This window comes from Monodon monoceros, unplaced genomic scaffold, assembly GCF_005190385.1.
Source record: "Monodon monoceros isolate NGI ecotype Baffin Bay Population unplaced genomic scaffold, NGI_Narwhal_1 Super_Scaffold_12, whole genome shotgun sequence".
NCBI lineage: Eukaryota > Metazoa > Chordata > Mammalia > Artiodactyla > Monodontidae > Monodon > Monodon monoceros.
The window spans coordinates 163,250,967-163,273,297 of record NW_021703768.1 but is presented as its reverse complement, the minus strand read 5'-3'; the positions used below and the strand labels follow the sequence as shown (position 1 = coordinate 163,273,297).

Genomic DNA, 22,331 nt, shown 5'->3' with positions numbered 1-22,331 from the left:
GAATGAATGAATGAATAAATAAATGTATGTATGTATGTCACATGGGATCCTGGAATTGAAAATGGAAATCAGGGCAAAACTAGTGAAATCCACATAAAGTTTACTTAATAGTAATGTGTTTAATTACTAGTAATGTTCCAGTGCTGATTCCTCACTTGTGACGAATGTAACACGGTCACGTAAGATGTGATCAACCAGAGGGGGAACCTGGGGAGAGTATATGGGGGCTCTGAGTACGACCTTTTCAACTTTTCTGTAAATCTGATACTATTCTAAAGTAAACAGCCACAATGCAATGACAGAGGTGTGCTGAAAGGACACAGGGACGGATCTGAAGCGTCTCCCTGGGCCAAATCTGGGACAATTTAAGCAGAGTAAATAACAATAGTGTCCACAAGACAATTCTTCTATGAAGAATTACACCATTAAACAATTAAATAAGGGAGAAGAGACAGCTCTTCCTTGTAGTGGAATTCCAAGACCTGTAGAAGGAATGCCGGAAAGAGAAAACCAGTACTCGGCACTTTCCAGAGTGATCATTTCAGGTTAGACTCCTCTGACAGATGCTGAAATTACGGGGGAAAGTTATGATGAGAAATGGTATATTCATATAGCTTCTAAGTGCCTTCTCACAAGTTACTTATAAATTACAAAGGAAAACTCTTAGGTTTATGTGGGGAAACCCGCAGGCACCACGTAAGGGAAGACCAAAGCGATGCTCTCCTGTCACGGAGCCCCTGGGCTTGTGCCTCCTGATGTGAGGCCCCAAGAAGGGCACAGCACCCACCCTGGAGTTTCTCGCCAGAATTCCAGAAAGAAGACACATCACACAAACCCAATCTGAGGGACAGTCTACCAAATGCCTGGTCAGGATTCAAGTGTCAAGATCATGAAGGACAAAGATGGACTCAGGAACTGTCACAGACACGACATGACAGACACACGGCAACAAAAGGCAAAGTGGGATCCTGGACCAGAAAAAGGCCTTTAGTGGGGAAGTCTACAACATCTGAATAGAGTCTCTAGATTCGTTACCAGTTAACAATGATTTGTTAAATCACTGTTCCTATCCTGGTGTTGAAACTGTCCTAAGGTTATGTGAGATGCAGGAGGCCGGGTGAAAGGTATATAGGAACTCTTTACACTACTTCTGCAGTTGTTTGTAAGTCTGAAATCATTTCAAAATGAAAATTTAAAAATGACAAACCCAGGCTGCAGAGCAGCACGCTGGACATAGCTATTCCAGTGGAGATGAAGTCACGCCTGGGAGGCTAAACAGAAGGGAAGGGACTTGAGTAAGTGGAGGGCAGGGAGTCAGCGCACAGGCAAGGGCAGCGGGAAGCAGAGAAGCAGCTGGGCCTGACCACGGCCTGGGACCTTCTGCTGCACTGTGGAAACAGTTCCCTCTCCATGAAGATCTGTTCCTGCCAAGGCAGCCAGATTTACACCGCCATGAGGGACAGAAGGCAGAACGAGGAAATCAACTTCTCGAGGTGAATTCTGGGAGGGTTCTGGAGCCCCCAGCGGTGGGTGCGTGGCCTCTGGAGGCCTGGCCTCCTTATAGATAGGAGGGCATGTTCCCATGGGCTGAGGGATGAGTACTCGGTTTCCCATCCTCCCTCTCGACAGCTGACTTGAGGCAGACATGGTTCCCCCTGAGTGCTGGGCCGACGGTAAAGGGGGCTCCCCTTCAGGACCAAGCCAAGTGTACACACAGAGGCCTGGCCACATCAGAGCAGACCATCCCCCAGGCCCATGACTGGACTGTTGCCTAACATGTAACCTGAACTGGGTCAATGACAGCCAGTCCTGGGACTTCTGGAAAAAACCTGGGAACAGGAAAACCATTTTGTGACACATGCAGAGCTGGGGAGAGGGATGCCCAGATGGCCTGAGGAATCCTGGCCCCTGGAAGGGTGCCTGCTGGGAGGAAAAGACCAACGGTACCAAGAGGTGGCAAGTGAGAGAGCCTCCTCTGGACGCCGTTTGGGTATCCAGATGCCACCTGAGCGCCTGTGGTGCCTGGACCAGGCTGGGACGCGATCGACAGGGCTCGGTGCCCCAGCAGTAAGTGGACAGTGTCTGCACAAATGGTTCCACTCCCACATTTCTAGTGGGCAGTTATCTTACTCCTGTGACAACCTTGTGTGGAATTTGCTCATTGTGGGGCCTGAAGAGGACACCAAGGACATCCTGTGAGAGCTGCCCCAACAGGAATCATGGACGGGCACTCCATCACCTGCCCTTCTATCCTGAGCCTTGACACGAAAGGCAGGTGGCTATGGGCTGAGTTGTGTCCCCCCCAGATTTGTATGTTGACATCTTCATGCCCAGCACCCCAGAACGTGACTATATTTGGAAATAGAGTCTTTAAAGAGGTAATGAAGTAAAAACAAGGTCATTGGGGCAAGCCCTAATCCATGACGGGTATAACTTTGTTATAAGAAGAGGAAATTAGGGCACAGACACACATAGAAGGAAGGCCAGTGTGAAGACACAGGGAGAAGATGGCCATCCACAAGGCCAGGAGAGAGGCCTAGGGAGAAACCAGCCCTGCTGACACCTTGTTCTCAGACTTGTGGCCTCCCGGGAAATAGTTCCTATTGTTTAAGCCACCCAGGCTGTGGTCCTTCGTGAGGGTGGCCCAAGCAAACTAACACACAGGCGTCTGAGCCCAGGCCGGGCTGCTGGTGACCTCGGGTGGTGGGCACTCCCGTCACCTGGGGTGGGCACACTCACGAGAGAGGTACTATGATGAGGAAGGGCCCGTTGATCCGCTTGTGCTCCATGAGGTACGTGATGAGAGCGATGGTCTGGATGGTCTTCCCCAGGCCCATCTCATCAGCCAGGATGCCATTCAGGTTGTTGTTGTACAGGGACACCAGCCACTCTAAGCCTTTGATCTGCAAGGAAAAGCGGCCAGGACTGAAGCCCAGATTGGGTTCGGGGGTGTTCCCTGCACTTCGGAGACTCACAAGTTCTGCCCCAGCCAGGGACCTCCTGCGGCCATCTTCACTTGGTATTTTGCTCTGAGTCAGCCCACTCCTTTCCCACTCAGCCTCATCCTCAGCAATCCTGTCTCTGAAATCACAGGGTTGCTGTGCTAATGAGAGATGTATATGAAGTGTCCTTTCTGGGCGCACATTTAAACAGCTAAGCTTCTCACTGTTACAGTGTCCGTCTGTCACTGCCCGACACCAAGCCACACAGCACGTCGGGAGCAACCTGCCCTCAACCGTGTGACACTGGACTCAGGAGAGCGTTGGGGTTTCAGGGGAGCTTGGTGATGAGCCCACCACATGACTAACAACTGCCTCAACAGCATTTCAAGATTAACTGAAAGGTTTCCAAAGCTTGTGAAGCTTTCTGAAACACAGCCAACTAGAGAGAATCTTGTCTTCAGGGAAAATCGGGAAATTTTCATAACAGATGAAGCAAGTTAAGTCTTGGCCGTGTTCTGATCTCTCTGATTACACTGGTCTCTGGAAAGTTCCACTGGCCACAGGGTTCACCTTTGGCACTTGATATCAGCACGGATATCAGCACCAGCTGCCTCTTGGGAGCTTACAGGTGAGCCTGGGATATGGGGCCACAGGAAAAGAGATTTTTACTATAAGCAGCTCCATTTCTTGGCTGTTCCAGGCCAGACCCTGACAAAGAGCTTCAGAGGTGTCATCACTTCACCCTCAGAGGCTGGCAGGAGGGGCTGCTGCCCCATTTCCCAGAAGGAAGGACCGAGTCTAGGGCTGCTAACCTCTCCTGCCTTGCTGCCTCATGCTGCACAGAGCTCCAGGAAATATGTACTGAGCACCCATGGGCCCACGCCCGGGTCCCATTCTGGCTTGGCCATTCCCATACTGTGTGATTTTGAGGAATCGCTGTACCTCTCTGTTCCTCAGTTGTCCCTCCAACCCCCCCCTTCCCATGAAATTCGGAGGACCACAGCACCTACTTCAGAGTGGTTGAGGGAATTCAGATGCTAACAGCCTATAAAGTGCTCCTATTCTTCTTGGCACATATCAAGCACCCAGCAGATACAGATTTATTGCAACATTTCATTTCCTCTTGGTCAGACCATGAAGCTGCTTTACAGATGAGGAGACTGAGGCTCAGAGGGAAAGAGTGGACCGTGAACTCAGGTCTGCCTGCGTTCAGCAGCCACCCACGACCCGGAAACCCCTCTGCCGAGACTGCTATGTGGACACGGCCCCCTCCAACCTACCTGGTACTGCTTGAGGACGCCGTTGACCATGAGCGCCGACTGCTTATCCACCCTCTCGGTGACGGCGTGGGCCACGGCATAATAGGACTGCAGGCCACGAGCGAGGGCCTGCGACACGCCATACTCGTCATCAACATCTTGCTTGGCGTTCCTGGGAGCAAGATCAAAGGGCCGTGTGAAGACACACATTCCTACTTGTGACAATGTGCTTCTGACACAAACCTCCGCAGGGTAGCTTTATGGCCTGAGCCAGAAGATAAGCCAAAGAGCAGCCGCACAGTCTGAGGACAGGCAATGCAGCAAACACTAATCCAGGTGGGCCCAAGACTAGACTTCTGGGTGCCACGGGAATCAAGTCACTGTCACACCACAGAAGGAATGTTACTTTTAGCCAGAGGCTGGTCACATGGCCCACCCTCTCTACCCGGAGTTCAAGAGTCTAAAGGGAAAATGTACACTCAACAGCCTTGCACAAACCAGAATCATTTATACTTTGGCTGTTTTGTAATCTAATCTAGAATTCTTTAATTAAAAAAAACTCTTTTTATTATTTTATTTTATTTTATTTTTTTGGCTGCACCACGAGGCTTGCGGGATCTTAGTTCCCCAACCAGGGATCAAACCCAGGCTCCTAGCAGTGAAAGCGTAGAGTCCTAACCACTGGACCGCCGGGGAACTCCCTGGAATTCTTTTAAAAAATGACTTTAAACTATTTACATTTTATTAATGTGAGAGATATATGTGATCCAACTATCATATTGTTTTATGCTATGTTTTGTTTTTATATCTTCTTACAAATCCTGCACAGTGAGCTGGGCTTTCCTAGCTTACAGGGTTTTTTCCTATATATTTCTGATGGATTCAAAAGACTGTATGTCTGGGCTTCCCTGGTGGCGCAGTGGTTGAGAGCCCGCCTGCCGATGCGGGGGACACGGTTCGTGCCCCGGCCTGGGAAGATCCCACATGCCGCGGAGCGGCTGGGCCCGTGAGCCATGGCTGCTGAGCCTGCGGGTCCGGAGCCTGTGCTCCCCAATGGGAGAGGGCACAACAGTAAGAGGCCCGCATACCGCAAAAAAAAAAAAAAAAAAAAGACTGTATGTTTGTTCTAGTGGTTCCCTTCATACCTAGTGCTTATGTAATACATAATACTCTCAATGCTCTATTTAAGAGTATCCATTAACTCTGTACTGTAAGCCACAATAAAATTGGTATGTTAATTGTAACTGTGCTTACAACGGCAAAGGATGAGAAATAACCTAAATGACCACCGCCAGACTCAGGCCACAACGTGAGACCATGACAGGGATGCCATGACAGGATGGCCAGATGTGGAGGAGTGAGACACCGTGTGTGCACAGACATAGGAGCAAGGGGCAGAACACCGTGTCCCAGATACACTCGTGCAAATGAAACAAAACACAGATACACGTCACGCTTACTGATGCACAAAATATGTGTGGAAGACACGCGATGCTGGAAGCAGTTTCTTCCAGGGAGGAGATGGGGAGGGCTGGGGCTGGAGCACAAGCATGAAGCGGCTTTCTGTGGTAAACCCGACTATCTCTTTTTTATTTATTTATTTTTTATTTGTTTATTTTATTTTTGGCTGTGTTGGGTCTTCATTGCTGCGTGCAGGCTTTCTGTAGTTGCAGCGAGTGGGGGCTACTCCCCGTTGCGGTGTGCGGGCTTCTCACTGCGGTGGCCTCCCCCGTTGTGGAGAATGGGCTCTAGGCGCATGGGCTTCAGTAGTTGTGGCATGCGGGGTCAGTAGTTGTGGCCCACGGGCTCTAGAGTGCAGGCTCAGTAATTGTGGCCCACGGGCCCAGCTGCTCCGCGGCATGTGCTAACCTCCCGGACCAGGGAATCGAACCCACGTCCCCTGCATCGGCAGGCAGATTCCCAACCACTGCGCCACCAGGGAAGCCCCCCGACTATCTCTTTGTTTTTTGTTTTTTTTTTTCTTGCGGTACGCGGGCCTCTCACTGTTGTGGCCTCTCCCGTTGCGGAGCACAGGCTCTAGACGCGCAGGCCCAGCGGCTATGGCTCACGGGCCCAGCCGCTCCGCGGCCTGTGGGATCCTCCCGGACCGGGGCACGAACCCGTGTCCCCCACATCGGCAGGCGGACTCTCAACCACTGCGCCACCAGGGAAGCCCCCGACTATCTCTTAAACACAGGATGAGCCACGTGAATGGACGGAACGTCATTCGACCACTACAAACATCAGTGACATCTGAAGTAAGTCAATCTGGTGTTTGTGGTCCCACAACGGCTGCCGGCTGGACAGTGCTGTCCAGGGAGAAGCTGGGATTCTAACAGCTTCTGCCGGTGCCACCTCGCGGGAAGCTGGTGGAGGGAGGGATGCCTTACTCAATGATGTGCCGGGCGTCCACCTCGGAGACGTCATCGCTGTCTGGATCTGGAATCTTCTTCTTGTCCTCCACGGGCAGGGCGGGAGGCTGTGCTGGCTGCGGCTGCTCCTCCTCCTCCTCCTACCAAGAGACAAGCCAGTTCACCTCAGGTCACCCCAGAGTGATGCTTTTACAACCCACGTGCCCTCTTCCTACCAGTCCCAAAACATGTCATGCTTTTAATTGCTCAGTATATGATTTTTAGTTTTCTTAGCAGAGTCCAGACACTTCTTTTTAAGGACCTCTCAGGGTATGCTGTACTTCTGTTGCACCCAGCCCCCCGTACACAATGCATACTACTAAAACAGCTTTTCTCTTCTCTTGGATTTCCTAGGTATTAAACATTTTATAGGTAACCTTCAATATTTATTGCTCTTGATTTACTTTCAGCTTTACTGACATGGCCAAAATGCCTAAAATATGTCAAATAAGACTGATGATAAGGCATCATAGTTTACTAAGAGGTTTTCTATAAATCTGTATATTAAGTATGAGTGTTGTGTTTCATTAAAAGGATTTTTCAACATTTACTGAGCAGATAATAAAGGGGATTTTGTATGACATACTGAAAAAACACACACAAATACATTTCCCAATATTAAACCATCCTTGTATTCCTGTATAAATCACACAAAATGTGTGTGTATAATGGAACTGCTATAAAACTAAAAAAAAAAAGAAAAAGTATCTGTCATTAACCTGTCAAATTATTCAGTCAAAACCCAGTGGGATTTCCTTTGGAGCATGCAAAATAATTTTACAGATCATTTGGAATAATGAACAGGTAATGACAGCACAAACATTTTGGTCAAAAAAATCATAACCGGTAAGACTTATCCTACTTGATATTACCATGCTGGGAATTAAAATAGGAATGGGAAGCCTGGCTAATTCCAATTAAAGGGGTCAGCAAATTCTCCCCTCAAAAAGTGACTTTAGGGGCTTCCCTGGTGGCTCAGTGGTTAAGAATCCGCCTGCCAGTGCAGGGGACACAGGTTCGAGCCCTGGTCCGGGAAGATCCCACGTGCCACGGAGCAACTAAGCCCGTGCACCACAACTACTGAAGCCTGAGCACGTAGAGCCTGTGCTCCGCAACAAAGAGTAGCCCCTGCTCGCCGCAACTAGAGAAAACCCACGGGCAGCAACGAAGACCCAACGCGGCCAAAAATAAATAAATAAATAAATTTATTTTTAAAAAAAGAATTCCCTTAGTCCTCCTGGGGAGTAGGTGGGGAGAAAGGTGGGGCTGCTTGACAGCCCTGCCTGAGGTCTGACTTATATTTAAAAAAAAAAAAAAAAAGTGACTTTAAAGCTGGACAAAAGTAGCACAGGCAACCATTTCAGAGCCCTGAGTCTGAGAAGCATTAACACTGAGAAAACTGCCGAGCCTTGGGCAAGAAGAGTGGGAGTTTGTGGAGTTCTTTCTTGGGGGTGCTTTCATCTCTCCTACCCTCAGCTCCCAGTTCTGATGTGCAAGTTCTCCCAGGGTGGGCAAGCCATGAGGCCTGGCAGCTGAGGCTGATGGGGACTTAGTCATTTTGTAGCAGTGGACGATGCCCAGGCCAGCAGCACTGTCAGTGGAGGTGAGGACCTCAGCCATGGGTGGGGAAAGCATATTACTGGCTGAGGGCTGTGCACATGCACAGAGGAAACGAGAAAGGGAGAAAGGGCCCAGCAGAAAGTAAAAGCCAGGGTGGGCTTGAAAATGGCCCAATCTTGGAATGTGTTCTTCTACACACACTGATCCACTGGCTGCAGAAAGAAGCCTTACTGGCTCAAGGTGTTTGAGTACAAACTCTCCCCAATCACTGGAAGACTACTAAGTTATGAAGAAACACAACCCACTCCTAGAGAGCCAGGATTAAAACTAAAAATGAGAAAAAAACAAAAACAATAAACTGAGCAGAGACACCAAAGGCAGCACACACCCTGGGAAAACATTCCACAGATTCAGCCTAGATAATTTACTAAACAAACAAAAACACCAAAAAGAACGCACAGGGGTGGAAGTCAGAATCCAGAGTGGCTAAAATAGCCTTCCACTAAACATTCATTACAAGACAAACAAAAAGGAGGAGAATGCGATAAGAACTCAGGGGAAAAGACAGTCAGTTGAGCCTGTCTCTCTTCCTAGATGTTGGACTTAGCATACAATCTTACAAGCAGCTATTACTATATATGTGTTCAAACCTATTGTAAATATGTTCAAAGAAATAAAGGAAACCATCTTTAAGTAGAATGTATCAACAAATACAGAGTCTCAATAGAAGACAGAAATGATAAACTTCCCAAATTTGATGAAAAACATGACTCTACCAAGCCAAGAATCTGAACAAACACTAACGAGAATAAACACAAAGAGAGAGTTCACAAACTTCTAAAACCCAAAGACAAACAGAAAATCTTGGAAGCAAGAAAGAGAAAATGAATCATCAAGTACAAAGGAGCATCCATATAATTAGTAGCTAGACTTTCATCTGAAACAGGAGACCAGAAAGTAGTGGAATGACATATTCAAAAGGAAAAAGACTGTCAACAAAGAATTCTATGTCCAGCTACACTATCTTTGAAAATGAAAGCTAAAGAAATACATTCCCAGAAAAACAAAGGCTGAGAGAATCTGTTGCTAGCAGACATGCCTTATAATAAATGGTAAAAGAAATCTTTCAATATATTCAATATCTTGCAATAACCTGTAATGGAAAAGAATCTGAAAAAGAATACACATACACACACACACGTATAACTGAACTGCTTTGCTGTACACCTGAAACTAACACAACATTGTAAATTATACTTTGATTTTAAAAAATGGTTTAAAAAAAAAAAAGTCTTTCAAGCTGAAAGGAAATGATAGGTGATAGTAAATTGAATCCATATGGAGAAATAAAAAACATCAGAAATGGTAAATGCATGTATCAATATAAAAGACTCTATAAATATATTTTCCCTTATTTCTTCTTTTCCAACTTCTTTAGACTAAGTCATAAGATTATATCAGGTATTAGTTAGAAGACGGTATTGTTGGGTTTATAACATATATAGATGTAACATATGTGACAATAAGAGCACAAAGGGAGAAGAACAAATGGAGCTAAGCTAGAACAAAATTTCCATATTTTACCAGAATGTAGTTAGTGTTAACCTGAAGCATATGATGATAAATTAAGATGCATATCATAATCCCTGGAGCAACTACAAAGAAAATAACTTAAAAATATAGTAAAAATTTGTACTTCCCTGGTGGCGCAGTGGTTAAGAATCCACCTGCCAATGCAGGGGACTCGGATTGGAGCCCTGGTCCAGGATGATCCCACATGCCGCGGAGCAACTAGGCCCGTGCGCCATGACTACTGAGCCTGTGAGCCACAACTGCTGAGCCCACGTGCCACAACTGCTGAAGCCCACGTGCCTAAATTCCGTGCTCCACCACAAGAGAGACCAGTGCAATGAGAGGCCCGTGCACTGCAACGAAGAGTACCCCCACTTGCCACAACTAGAGAAAGCCCCCGCTCACTGCAAATGGAGAAAGCCCCCATGCAGCAATGAAGACCCAATGCAGCCAATAAATTAATTAATTAATTAAAAAAAAATAATTTAAATTAAAAAAAAAAATCAGGGACTTCCCTGTTGGAGCAGTGGTTAAGAATCCGCCTGCCAGTGCAGGGGACACGGGTACAAGCCCTAGTCAGGGAAGATCCCACACGCCGGGGAGCAACTAGGCCCTTGAGCCACAACTACTGAGGCCACGTGCCACAACTACTGAAGCCCACGCCCCTAGAGCCTGTGCTCTGCAACAAGAGAAGCCACCGCAATGAGAAGCCTGCGCACCACAACGAAGAGTAGCCTCCACTCACTGCAACTAGAGAAAGCCCGCACGCAGCAACGAAGACCAAACACAGCCAAAAATAAAAATTAATAAATTTAAAAGAAACAAAATGATCAACTTAATAGAAAAAGTATGAGATAAAATCTAGCTCACACATGCTAAAAACTCTCAATAAACTAGGAACAGAAGAGGATTTACTCAACCTGATAAAGGGCATCCATGAAAAATCTACAGCTAACACCAAACAATAGTGACAGACTAACTGCATAACCCTTAAGATCAAAAACAAACTAAGGATATCTGCTCTAGACACTCCTATTCAACGTTGTACTGGAGGATCTTGCAATAAGGCAAGGGAAGGAAATTAAAGATTAAAGGCACACAGAGGGGAAAGGAAGAAGTATTGAAGAATTATGGTTATTTATGAATGACATAATCCTGCATGTGAAAATCCTAAGGAATCAAACAAACAAACAAAAAACCCTATTGGAATTACCAGTATGAGTTCAGCAAGTGCGCAGAACACGAGATTAACATTTTAAAAATATACATATAAAATTGTATTTCCATGTAATAGCAACAACACATCAAAAAATAAAACCAAGGAAACAATTCTATTCATAGTAGCAGAAAAGGAAGAAAATATTTAAGAATAAATTTAACAACAATAAAAGCAAAACCTATACTCTGAAAACTACAAATTATTGCTAAGAGAAATTAAAGATGATCAAAATAAATAGACATCTCATGTTCATGGACTGGAAAACTAAATATTGTTAGGACGTGATTCTCCCAAAACTGATCTCTATATTCACGACAATCTCAACAAAAATCCCAGCAAGCCTTTTTGTAGTAACTGATGAGCTGATCCTAAAGTGTATATGGGAATGCAAAGTACCTAGAATAGCCAATAGAGCAAACAAGCTGGAGGACTAACACTACCTGATTCCAAAACTTGTAATACAAGACAGTGTGATAGTGGCACAAACACAGACATACTAATCAACAGGAAAACACTGAGCATCAGAAACAAACCCTTAATTTTATGGTCAACTGATTTCCCACAAAGTTACCAAGACTATTCATGGGAGAAAGAACAGTCTGTTCATCAACTGGTGCTGGGTAAGAAGGTTATCCATAGCAAAAACAAAAAACAAACTTAGACCTGTACCTCAAACCATACACAGAAATCAACTCAATTATGACCCTAAATGTGAGAGCTTAAATATAAAACTTCTAGAAGAAAACATAAGAGAAAAACCTTCGTGACTTCAAACAGCTCTTAGATACAACACCAAAGGCACAATTCATAAAAGAAAAAATCGATAAATGGATTTCATCAAAATGAAACATTTTTGCATTTCAAAAGACATCACTGAGGGAAAAGAAAAGCAAACAGACTGGGAGAAGATGTTTGCAAGCTACATATCTGATCAGGGACACGTATCAAGAATATATAAAGAATTCTTACGACTCACTGATGAGATAACAAACAACTGAATTAAAAATGGGCAAAAGATTTCAACAGATTTTCACCAAAGAAGATATCTGAATGGTGCATAAACATTTGAAAAGATGCTCAACATCATTATTTACTAGGAAAATGCAAAGTAAAACCACAAGATACCACTACACACCCACAAGGATGGCTATATAATGTAAAAAACAGATAACGCCAAGCGTTGACAAGGATATGGAGAAACTGGAACCTGTGAAAAGGTACAACTACTTCAGACAATAGTTTGTCAATTCCTTAAAAAGTTAAACATAAACTTATCATATGACCCAGCAATGCCACTCCTAAGTATCTACCCAAAGAGAAATGAAAACGTATGTCCACACAAGGACATGCATGTGAATGTTCACAGCAATGTTATTCATAATAGCAGAAAATGGGAAAAAACGCAAATGCCCACCAATTGGTGTATGGGTAAACAAAGTGTGGTATATCTATACAATGGAACATGACTCAGGAATAAAGCAAACTTTTTTTTTAAGACCTTAACTTTTATTAATGGTTTCTCCATTTATTTTAAAAATATTTTTTAATTGAGATAGAAATTACTTAGAGTAAAATGTACATATCTAATCAAAAATTTTGATAAGTTGAGTTTGATAGGTTTGGAAATATGCATATAAGGGTTAAATCTACACCTTCAAAGCTAGGATATTTTCTTTTTTTTTGCTTTTCCATTATGGTTTATTACAGGATATTAAATATAGTTTCCTAAGTGTAGGACCTTGCTGCTAAATAGTGCTGCTATGAACAGAGGGATGCATGTATCTTTTTGAATTATAGTTTTGTCCAGATAAATGCCCAGGGGTGGGATTGCTGGATCATATGGCAACTCTATTTTTAGTTTTTTGAGGAAACTCCATACTATTCTCCACAGTGGCTGCACCAGTTTACATTCCCACCAGCAGCATAGGAGGGTTCCCTTCTCTCCACACCCTCTCCAGCATTTGTTATTTGTAGACTTTTTAATGATGGCCATTCTGACCGGTGTGAGGTGGTACCTCACTGTAGCTTTGATCTGCATTTCTCTAATAATTAGCGATGTAAAACAAACTTTTGATGTACAGACAACATGGATGAAAATCAAAAACACGCCACGTAAAATAAGCCAGACACAAGATACTACATGCTGTATAATTCCATTTATGTGAAATTCCGGAAATGGCAAATCTGTAGAGACAGAGCAGACCAGTGGTTTCCTGGGGCTGGAGGAGGGGGCGAGAACAAGCTGTAAGTGGGTGAGATGTCATTTGGGGTGACAGAAACGTTCTAAAGCTGGTGTAGAGTAATGATTGCACAACTCTATAAATTCACTAAAAAAATCACTGAATTGTACTCTTACTGTGGGTGCATTTTACATATGTAAATTATATCTCCATAAGCCTGTTTAAAAAATTACAACAAAATGTTACTGGTCTTAGAATTCTTAGAACTTTAAAAGAACCTGAACAGTACATCAACTATACCTCAATTTAAAAAAATATTAAATAAAATAAAAACCAGAAAAATAAATTAAGAAAAAAGAAAAAAGAAACTGAACATGTGACCCTAAAAAGACACCAGTGTGTCTTTAATATTAGTTTTTTTAAATATCACAGATCAATGGGGAAGGGATGGACTAACAGTACACCAACTGGCTTAACGCTACTACTGGGAAGGGGAAAAAAGGGCGCCATCTCAAGCCCTACACAAAATAAATTCCAGATGACCTGAAGAGATAAGAGGACAAACCAAAAGAGAGATATAGGTGAACACCAAGCTGATTTCAGGCTGGGGTACATACATAAAGAACACTTAAAAATCCAGTAAAAAAAACACAACTGATTAGAAATGGGCAAATGAAGCAAACCATTCACAGAAGAAATCTAAACAGTAACACCTAAAAACATGTTCAACCTTAATAAGCAAATATCTGCCCATTAAAATTCCCTTTTTAAAATCTTATGGAGGTGGCCAAAGCTTTTTTAAAGCCTTGTAAGACACTCTTACCCCAGCTGAAGGGGGAGTGCAGGACAGCACCCTTCTGGATGCTAACTGTGGAAAACGAGCCCTGCTTTCGGACACTGCATCCCCGGGCTCCCTCTGAGTCACCCTTCCCGAGGAGGCCACCCAGGACAGACAGAGGAACAAGGCTCTCATCAGAGCTTTGTCAACCAGCAAACATCCAAAAATCACCATAACGTGGAATAATTAAATGATTTAGAGAACATACACAATAAATGCGACCATCTGTAACAGTGCCAAAGAATAGATTACAAGGGGCCAACATGTATATGATTTCATGCTCACTACTTCATACCAATATTTTCTGGAGGGGAGAGCTGTTTGGGCGCCTGAAATGTGGCCCGTACGACTGAGGACATATGAGTGAGGACATTTACATTTTACTTAAGTGAAAGTGGAAACAGTCATGTGTGGCTAGAGGCTACAGTACTGGACAGCGCAGCTCTAAAGCACCAACTTTCAGCCTCACGCCCTGCCCGTGTGCCTACCTCCTGCCCCCTTTGATGCCTGGCTGGAGCGGGAGAGGATCACTGTGCCTGCTGTGGGTAGAGGTCACACCACACAGCACTGTGGGCCTCGACAGCCAGGAAATGAACTCTTACCTCCTCCTCTTCTTCTGAGCCACTCTCTTCACTATCAGATCTTGGAGCTACTTCATACCTAAAAAAAAAAAAAAAAAAATCAGCATTTTAATATAAATCTCCTCAGAACCAGCATGATTCACTTTCCTTAGCAAATTGGCCTGTTTCCAAATGTAAACAGGATCACCCCCAGCTGCCAGCTCCCCTGGAATGAGGCCGACCGTTGACTCAGGATCCTGGCTGCCTCTGGAACATGAAGCCCCACTCACCCCGGGTTCATTTCCAGCCAGGCCTCCAGCTGCCCTGCTTTGGGTGCGTCTGTGCCCGTGAGGATCTTCCCACTCTCCACGTGGATCACTTTCACCGGAAGGTCGCTCATTTGGCTGGTCTCATCCAGAGGCTGAAAAAGTCACACGTGTGACTTGAGGTTCCGTAGAGTCTATACCTTTGGTGCCCCGCTAACCATGGCCAACTGGAGAAGTGCCCTCCCAACTCCACGTCCAGAAAACAGCACACCAATGTGACCGGTGGTTGTGGAGATGGGTTAACTGCATATTAACCATTCAGTAAAAATATATATATATAACCCATTGATGACAGTTGTTTCTTGGAAGGAACTGATATCCACGTTTTAATTTTCAAATAGGTAACATATAGTTCAAATTCAAGAGTATAGAGTGTGTACTCTCCCTCCCTATCCCCCTGCCCAACAGTTTCTCTTCACAGGCGCCCATCAGCATCATTTTCTCGTGTGTTCTCCCAGATCAATTCCACACATAAGGAACACGGACTTACGTTCTCCTTCCTTTTTTACCCAAGTGACTATGCTATTCCCATTTTTCTGGTCCTTGAGTTATTCAAGTTATATTGTATTTGTAGACTTCAACAAGGGTCCTCATTCTTTTCTGTTAAACAGCTAACTAGAATATTTGAAAAATAAAACTTCCTTGTAGCAACAAATACGGAATTCCTCAATTTCCTGAGATATCAACTTGGGATGAAGTTTTCCCCTTCATCAGCTCCTTCACATTTCCTGGTGAAAACCTTCAGGACGAGGATGAGGATGGAAACCTTTGTTTGCATCTACCAGGAACTTATACCTCCCACGCCTCCCTCCATCAACACTGACCCACAGCAGAGATTAGTCTCCATGCAGGTTAAAATCTCACCCTTAAAGTGGCCCACCATGAAGCGGAATTGAAACCCCACGCCCCACGAATGAGCTCTGCAGGCTGCCTCAATCAGTGACTTTCAGCCCTGAGTCCTTCCTGAGAGCGGTTATGGTGCTGATGCCGGGATGTCCCCACACCCAGAATCCTGACAGAACTGCTTTGGGGTGAGGCTTGGGCCTCTCTGGTTTTCAAAAGCTCCCCAGCTGATTCTGATGTTCAGCCAAGGCTGCGAACCACTGGGTGAGAACAAGGACAATCAGCAGCCATCATCAAGTGATGGTTCCCGTTACTAAACAGGATGAGCAGCTGCAGTGATTCCCCAACAGAATTCCCCGAGTCACGCTTTCCGGTGATGTGACTTCCCCCTTGAAAGCCACAAATGGCCGTGTGAAGGCTTAGCACTGTAGTAAAATGCCAGCCCACATTTCTCTTAAAAATTTCAACTTAACGTTTCAAATAAAATCATGTGAAATAAGAATATTATTTGAGTTAATCACTATAGTCATTCATTTCTGGGAATCAGGCCAACAGGAAAAAGCGTGCCATCTGCCACGGACTGGACTGTGTCCCCTCCAAAATTCATATGCCCAAGCCCCAGCTCTCCAATGTCACTGTATTTGGAGATGGGGCCCTTGGTGGGTAATTAGGGTTAAATTAGGTCATATGGGTGGGGCCCTCAGGATGGCATTAGTGCCCCTATAAGAAGAAACACCAGAGCTTGCTCTCTCTCCCCCCATGTGAGGACACAGCCAGAAGGCAGCAGTCTACAAGCCGGGAAGAGAGTACTCATCAGGAACCAACCTTGCTGCTCCTTGATCTCCAATTTCCAGCCTCCAGAACTATAAGAACGTATATTTCTGCCGTTTAAGCCATGCAGGCTACCAAAAAAAAACCAAAAACAAGAACAAAAACAACAAAAGGGACTTCCCTGGAGGTCCAGTGGTTAAGACTCTGTGCTTCCACTGCAGGGGGTGCGGGTTCAATCCCCGGTCGGGGAATTAAGATCCCATGTGCCATGTGGTTAAAAAAAAAAAAAAAGCCACACAGGCTATGGTGTTTTGTTATGGCAGTCCAGCTAAGAGAGCAAGGGGGCTCATTACAACAATGTGTGGGATAGAAAGAAAGGAAACAATGGAAATAGCCACCCATAGGGGAGGGGACATATGGTGGTCCATCAGAGCTGTTCAGTGCAGGATCTAACAGCTACAGATGGGAAGCAACTTAGATAGCTATCAATCTGAACGATGAAAGAGATCCTAGTACATCAATACAATAAAATGAAAGAACTAATTGCTTGATATGGAAAGTGGTCCAAGATACCTGCTAAGCAGGAAAAGTCTTGCTATGTGTAGACTGACCCAAATGGTCCCAAAACAAAACAAAGAGAATATAAGCACAAAGGTTTCTGGAAAGATACAGAGAGAGACATCAACCAGGGATCAACATGCATGCTTGTGAGAGAACAGGCACCATGGGGGCTTCTACTTTTCATGTTATCATTACATTTACGTTTCATGTTATCATTATCATTTTTTTCCTAGAAGTATTACATTTATAAGTCAGAGAAGCAAGCACTAGCCACCTCTCTAATACGGTGGCATTAGAAAGAGTCAGGTAACTGTACATGAGCTAACTTGGAAAGACTCAGATACAATACCAGGCGGGGAAAAGAAAACCACCTGGAGACACAGGTACGGAAAAGGTCCCAGAGCAAACACACCGAAGGTTACTCAGGTTTCTCTCTGGGAAGGGGGACTGAGGAGGGGTTGGAGGAGGTGGTAAAGGCCACACCTTGTATTCACACCTCACTATGCAGCCTTCTTTCACACTAGTGTGTTAACCGAGAGGAGGCGGACAAGAGTGCTGTGGAAAAGACTAAAAGGCTCGTGTGTGGGGACAGCAACCCCTCTCTGAGTGGGCCTCACTGCACGGTTCTGACTTTTGGAACCAGGCTAGTATTTCACATCCTAAATAAAGAAATGAGGAGTAAATAAATAAAACCAACAAGCGTTGAGGGGAGCCTCACTAACGGGGGCACAAGGGGAGAACTAATCTTCTGAATGCAGTATCTGGAGCATGTACTTTCAACTTCAGACAAACACTGACCTCTAGCTAGGAGGTTTCTTTCTTTTTATTTTTTTATAAATTTATTTATTTTATTTATTTATTTTTGGCTGCATTGGGTCTTCGTTGCTGCATGCATGCCTTCTCTAGCTGCGGGGAGCAGGGGCTACCCTTCGTTGCGGTGCGCGGGCTTCTCACTGTAGCGGCTTCTCTTGTTGTGGAGCGTGGGCTCTAGGTGCACGAGCTTCAGTAGTTGTGGCATGTAGCCTCAGCAGTTGTGGCTCAAGGGCTCTAGAGCGCAGGCTCAGTAGTTGTGGTGTACAGGCTTATTTGCTCCGCAGCATGTGGGATCTTCCCGGACCAGGGCTTGAACCCGTGTCCCCTGCACTGGCAGGCGGATTCTTAACCACTGTGCCACCAGGGAAGCCCCTAGCTAGGAGGTTTCTTTTGCAGAGGGGTACATGTTAGCCATTCTGAATGTACTTCCTGCACAGTCTAGGACTGAGGAAATGAGGGCCTATCTCGTGGCAGATGGGGGTCAGGTTTTGGGCTATTATAACGTGAACAGGGAGAAGGAGAGAAAGAATCCCGTGGTACTGGATTAGAATTGGAAGTATCAGTGTGACCTCAGTATTTTTAATACTACAATAACTAGTTAATATATATAACTAGCAAGGTGGATATGTGTGCATACACACATCTGTTTCCTAGATCTGTCCACTGAGAGGGCCCAGAAGCAATGACAACTCAGTAGCAATGAACACATCTAGATCATGGTTTCCAAATATTCTTCTCTGACTAAAGGAATCAGGGCTCCTTGGAGAAATGACCGAGTCCAGGACTCAGACAGAGAAAGCAGAAGATGAGCCTGGGCCATTTTCGTGTGCAAGGAAGTCAGAAACCCCTCAAAGAACGATGGGGACACATCAAAAGCAGGCAGAAGCCAATGTGAAGGTGTTCCTACTGGTCCAAAATGGAACAATTTGAGCATCAAAATACATAATAATAGTGCAGGATTAAACTAAGTAAATCCATTAAACTAACTAAGAATCCATGAGTCAGTACCAAGGGTTGCCAAACTATGAACAAGCCAAATAAAAAAGAAGGGAAGGCTTTTCCTTCCTGCAGAAAGTCAACTAATAAATGCAGAAGAAAAGACGAGGGAAAAAACATCACCATTTTGTAACCATTATGGCAAAAACTGATACAGGCAAAGGCAACGGATGATGAAACAGCCGATGAAAGTTTGAGGAATCACGTTATCTTTACATAGTCTGAGTACCTCTGCACAAGGTACTTAATCTTTACAGCTGGAGGCACCTTGGCGGCCACCAAAAGGTCAATATCACCAGTGGGGGAAGAAATCTACGCCACACACTCCTGATATGACGCACGGAGAAGGACCCGGCGTCACTCCAGGGTTTTCTGTTGCTGTGAAGGACACTGGAGGGTCAATTGTGAAACCTTAACAAGGGCTGTGAATTAGATCACAGTATTGCGTCAATGTTCATTTCCTGGTTTTGATCACTGTACAGTTGTGGAAAAGAACAGCCTTGCTTTTAGGATGTACACATTGAAACACACAGAGGGGTAAAAAGCCCTCACGTGTGCATCTGACCCTCAAATGGTTTAGGAAAAAATGATGACACGTGAAAAGTGGGAATCTGGGTGAAGAGTATGCAGGAACTCTCTGCACTGTTCTTACACCTCTCCTGTGAGCCTGAAACTTTAAAGGGAAAACTGAGAAATAAATAACAGCACGTGCATAGAAAAAGCTCTGGAAGGAAACGCACCCAGTAGTAAACAATATTCTCTCTGGGCAGTGGGAGCGAGGAAGGGTGGAGTGCGGCAGGGGACCTATGTGGATTTTTACCATTGTCATATACTTTTATAATTTCAAAGGAAAAAAAAATTTTTTTTAAGGATGAAATAGACCTAACCTCTGGGGCTGGGCTGGCATTTCCACAGAAGAAACCCCTGGTTCCTCACCTCGCCATCAGGTCCGATTGCAGGTGTCTGTCCTTCAGCGTTTTCTGCCTTCTGGAAGGAAAGTGAGAGACAGTCACCCCCCGACCGGGGAGGCCTAGTCACACAGCCACTCCAGTCCCACCGAGGGGCGCACCTTCTTTTTCTTCTTCTTCTTCTTCTCCTTGGCGACCTGGGCGGCCTTGTGCTGCCGCACCAGCTCCGTGAGGTTAGCCACGTACTCGTCCGTCTGCTGCAGGAGGTAGGCCAGGCGCTTGTCCTTCTTCTGGTCGATGAGCTTGCGGTACCCTTCCTCGTCCTCGGCCTGCAGAAGCGTGTGGTTATGGCGCGTGCCCATGACACGCTCGTCCACCAGCACCCAGGGCGGGCAAACCAGACTCAAGAAGCCCGCGGGGCTGCAGTTAACCAGCAGCCGGACCCACATTTAGGGAGCACTGAGCTCACACCCGGGGCTGCGCTATATTCACACCTTTCACATAACTACTGACTCCCCTTCAGAACTTCCCCAGTCCCCACCCCGGGCCAGGCTCCTTGGGGACCTGCTGGACAGACATGGTCCTGCCAAGGGCCATTTAAAAGCTCTGTCCCCTATGTCCACAAACACACCCAAATCCCAACCCTTCTCTCCACCTCGTCCGAGCCACCGCTCTCCCACAGACCGTCTACCCCAGCTTTCTGAGAACACATCGGATCATGTCACCCCCCCACCGCCATCCCAGCTTACAGCCTCCCTCGGCTCCCCATCATGGTCAGAACTAAATCCAAAGCCCTCCCCGTGGCCTGCAAGGCCCCGCGTGGCTGCCTCTGGGACTCCAACCTCACTCTGCCCCCCCGCCACGCTGTTCCAGGGGCCACTGGCTGAGCCTCACACACGGCTTCTTCCCGCCTCGGGCCTTTGCCCTCAGCTCCTCTTTGCCGGGAGGTGCTTCCCCTGGATCTCCACATTCGTGGGTCACACCCACCCTGCCCATAACACCCAGTCAATCCCCACTCCCTGGCCCTGCTTTGTTCTCCTCAGTGCGCTTTTCACCACCCAAAACTATCTTGTCTGTCTCGCTTGGGCATCCGTCTCTCTAGGGCCAGCATGAGCCCCAGCAGGGCAGGGACTCTCCTTCGTACTAACGTGGCCCTGTCCACTCAGCAGTGCCTGTCAATATCGGCCCAGTCAGAGAACCCTCCTCGAGTAATACATGGTCAGACGGGAAGGGTGGGGTGGGAGGTCAGGCTCACACCATCGGCGGCTCCTCCACCGGGAGGGGTGCCACCTCCACCTTCCAGAGGGCACAGACCAGCCAATTAACCAGCTGAAGTCACGCGGTCACCGATGGTCAGTGAGTGGGCAAAGGTCTGGAGTCAGGTCTTTCAGACTCCCAAACCCAAGCCCTTTCTTTCTCTGTCCTGCCTCCAACTCTGAGCACCAAAATGCCCCGGCGTAACCCTGGGCGGCTGATCCGCCCGCATGCCTGCAACACCCAGCACCCGCGTGAAGGGACCCGGGTCATGATGGCCAACTGTACCATGAGCCTCCGCATTCTCTCCTTCTCGATTCTTTCATTCTCCTTCTTCTGTTCCCGCTCAGTGTTGGCGTGGTATGTGGCCACCGCCTTCGTGAGTTTCTGGATTTTGCCTGTGACCGACCTGTGATATTCTTTGAAATCCTTGGCGTGCTGAAGAATGCTGTTGAGGTATTCCTGCAGGACGCACACAGAAGAGCAGACTGACTATGGGAGAGGAGTTGCCGTGGTGTCACCCCAAGTGAGACGAAACTTTAAAGGGGGCTTGGTGAAAACCAAGGGGATGCAACCAAAACGATACCGAGACACTGTCTGCCTACGAGGCCCAACATTCTCTGCGTGGACTGTGTGGTGAAAAGGAACCCCCCCCCCATGCACAGCAGATGGGGCAAATGCCGTGGCTGAGAAACCTGGCAGTGTCTGCCACCCGCTGCAAAATGCACCCACCCTCCCACCAAATCATTCACTGCTAGCGATTTATTTTAAGGAAAATAGCAGAGATTGGCCCAAAAACTCAAGGACAAGAATGCCTATCCCAGTGTTACTTTTAACACTGGAAAGCTGAGAGTACGCTGCATGTCCCCAAACAGGGAAACAGTTTCATAAATCACGGGATGCTGGGCACACTGAGATGGACTACAACACATACGTTAAAATCATGCTTCAATAATACTTTAAACAGCTCAATGTGCATATATATATCTTTTAAAGGCAGCTGTTTAACTTTTGATTACTATATGTATATAGACAAAAAAGGTCAGAATAATATACCAAGATATTAACAGCAGTTAACACTGAATATTGACTTCTCTGTTATTTTAAACTATGCCAGTAACAGACACTGTTTGGAGGCAAACTTTAGAAAACATAAATGAATGAACAAACAGAATCACCCCAAATCCTACTTGAGTAGAGATTTTGGTCTCCTTGACGGATCTTGTAACAACCTCAGTCAGATCACTGACTGAGGACCCTCCATGGATTAGGACCCTCCGTGGCTCCCACCTCACTCACAGCATAAGCCCAAGTCATC

General features: G+C 46.0%; 1 protein-coding gene across 12 annotated transcripts in view; it reads right to left on the bottom strand.

The window, feature by feature from the left end:
• Positions 1-22,331, bottom strand: part of SMARCA4 (SWI/SNF related, matrix associated, actin dependent regulator of chromatin, subfamily a, member 4) — an 87,067-nt gene that overhangs the window by 40,640 nt on the left and 24,096 nt on the right. For all 12 annotated transcript variants that reach the window (XM_029215967.1, XM_029215969.1, XM_029215964.1 and 9 more), the window contains exons 9-16: positions 21,302-21,475; positions 19,921-20,088; positions 19,788-19,838; positions 14,832-14,962; positions 14,584-14,641; positions 6,592-6,713; positions 4,223-4,373; positions 2,740-2,903 (exon numbers count right to left, since the gene is read on the bottom strand). In XM_029215967.1, coding sequence (XP_029071800.1) covers positions 2,740-2,903; positions 4,223-4,373; positions 6,592-6,713; positions 14,584-14,641; positions 14,832-14,962; positions 19,788-19,838; positions 19,921-20,088; positions 21,302-21,475 — 1,019 coding nt within the window. The remainder of the gene's footprint in view (positions 1-2,739; positions 2,904-4,222; positions 4,374-6,591; positions 6,714-14,583; positions 14,642-14,831; positions 14,963-19,787; positions 19,839-19,920; positions 20,089-21,301; positions 21,476-22,331) is intronic.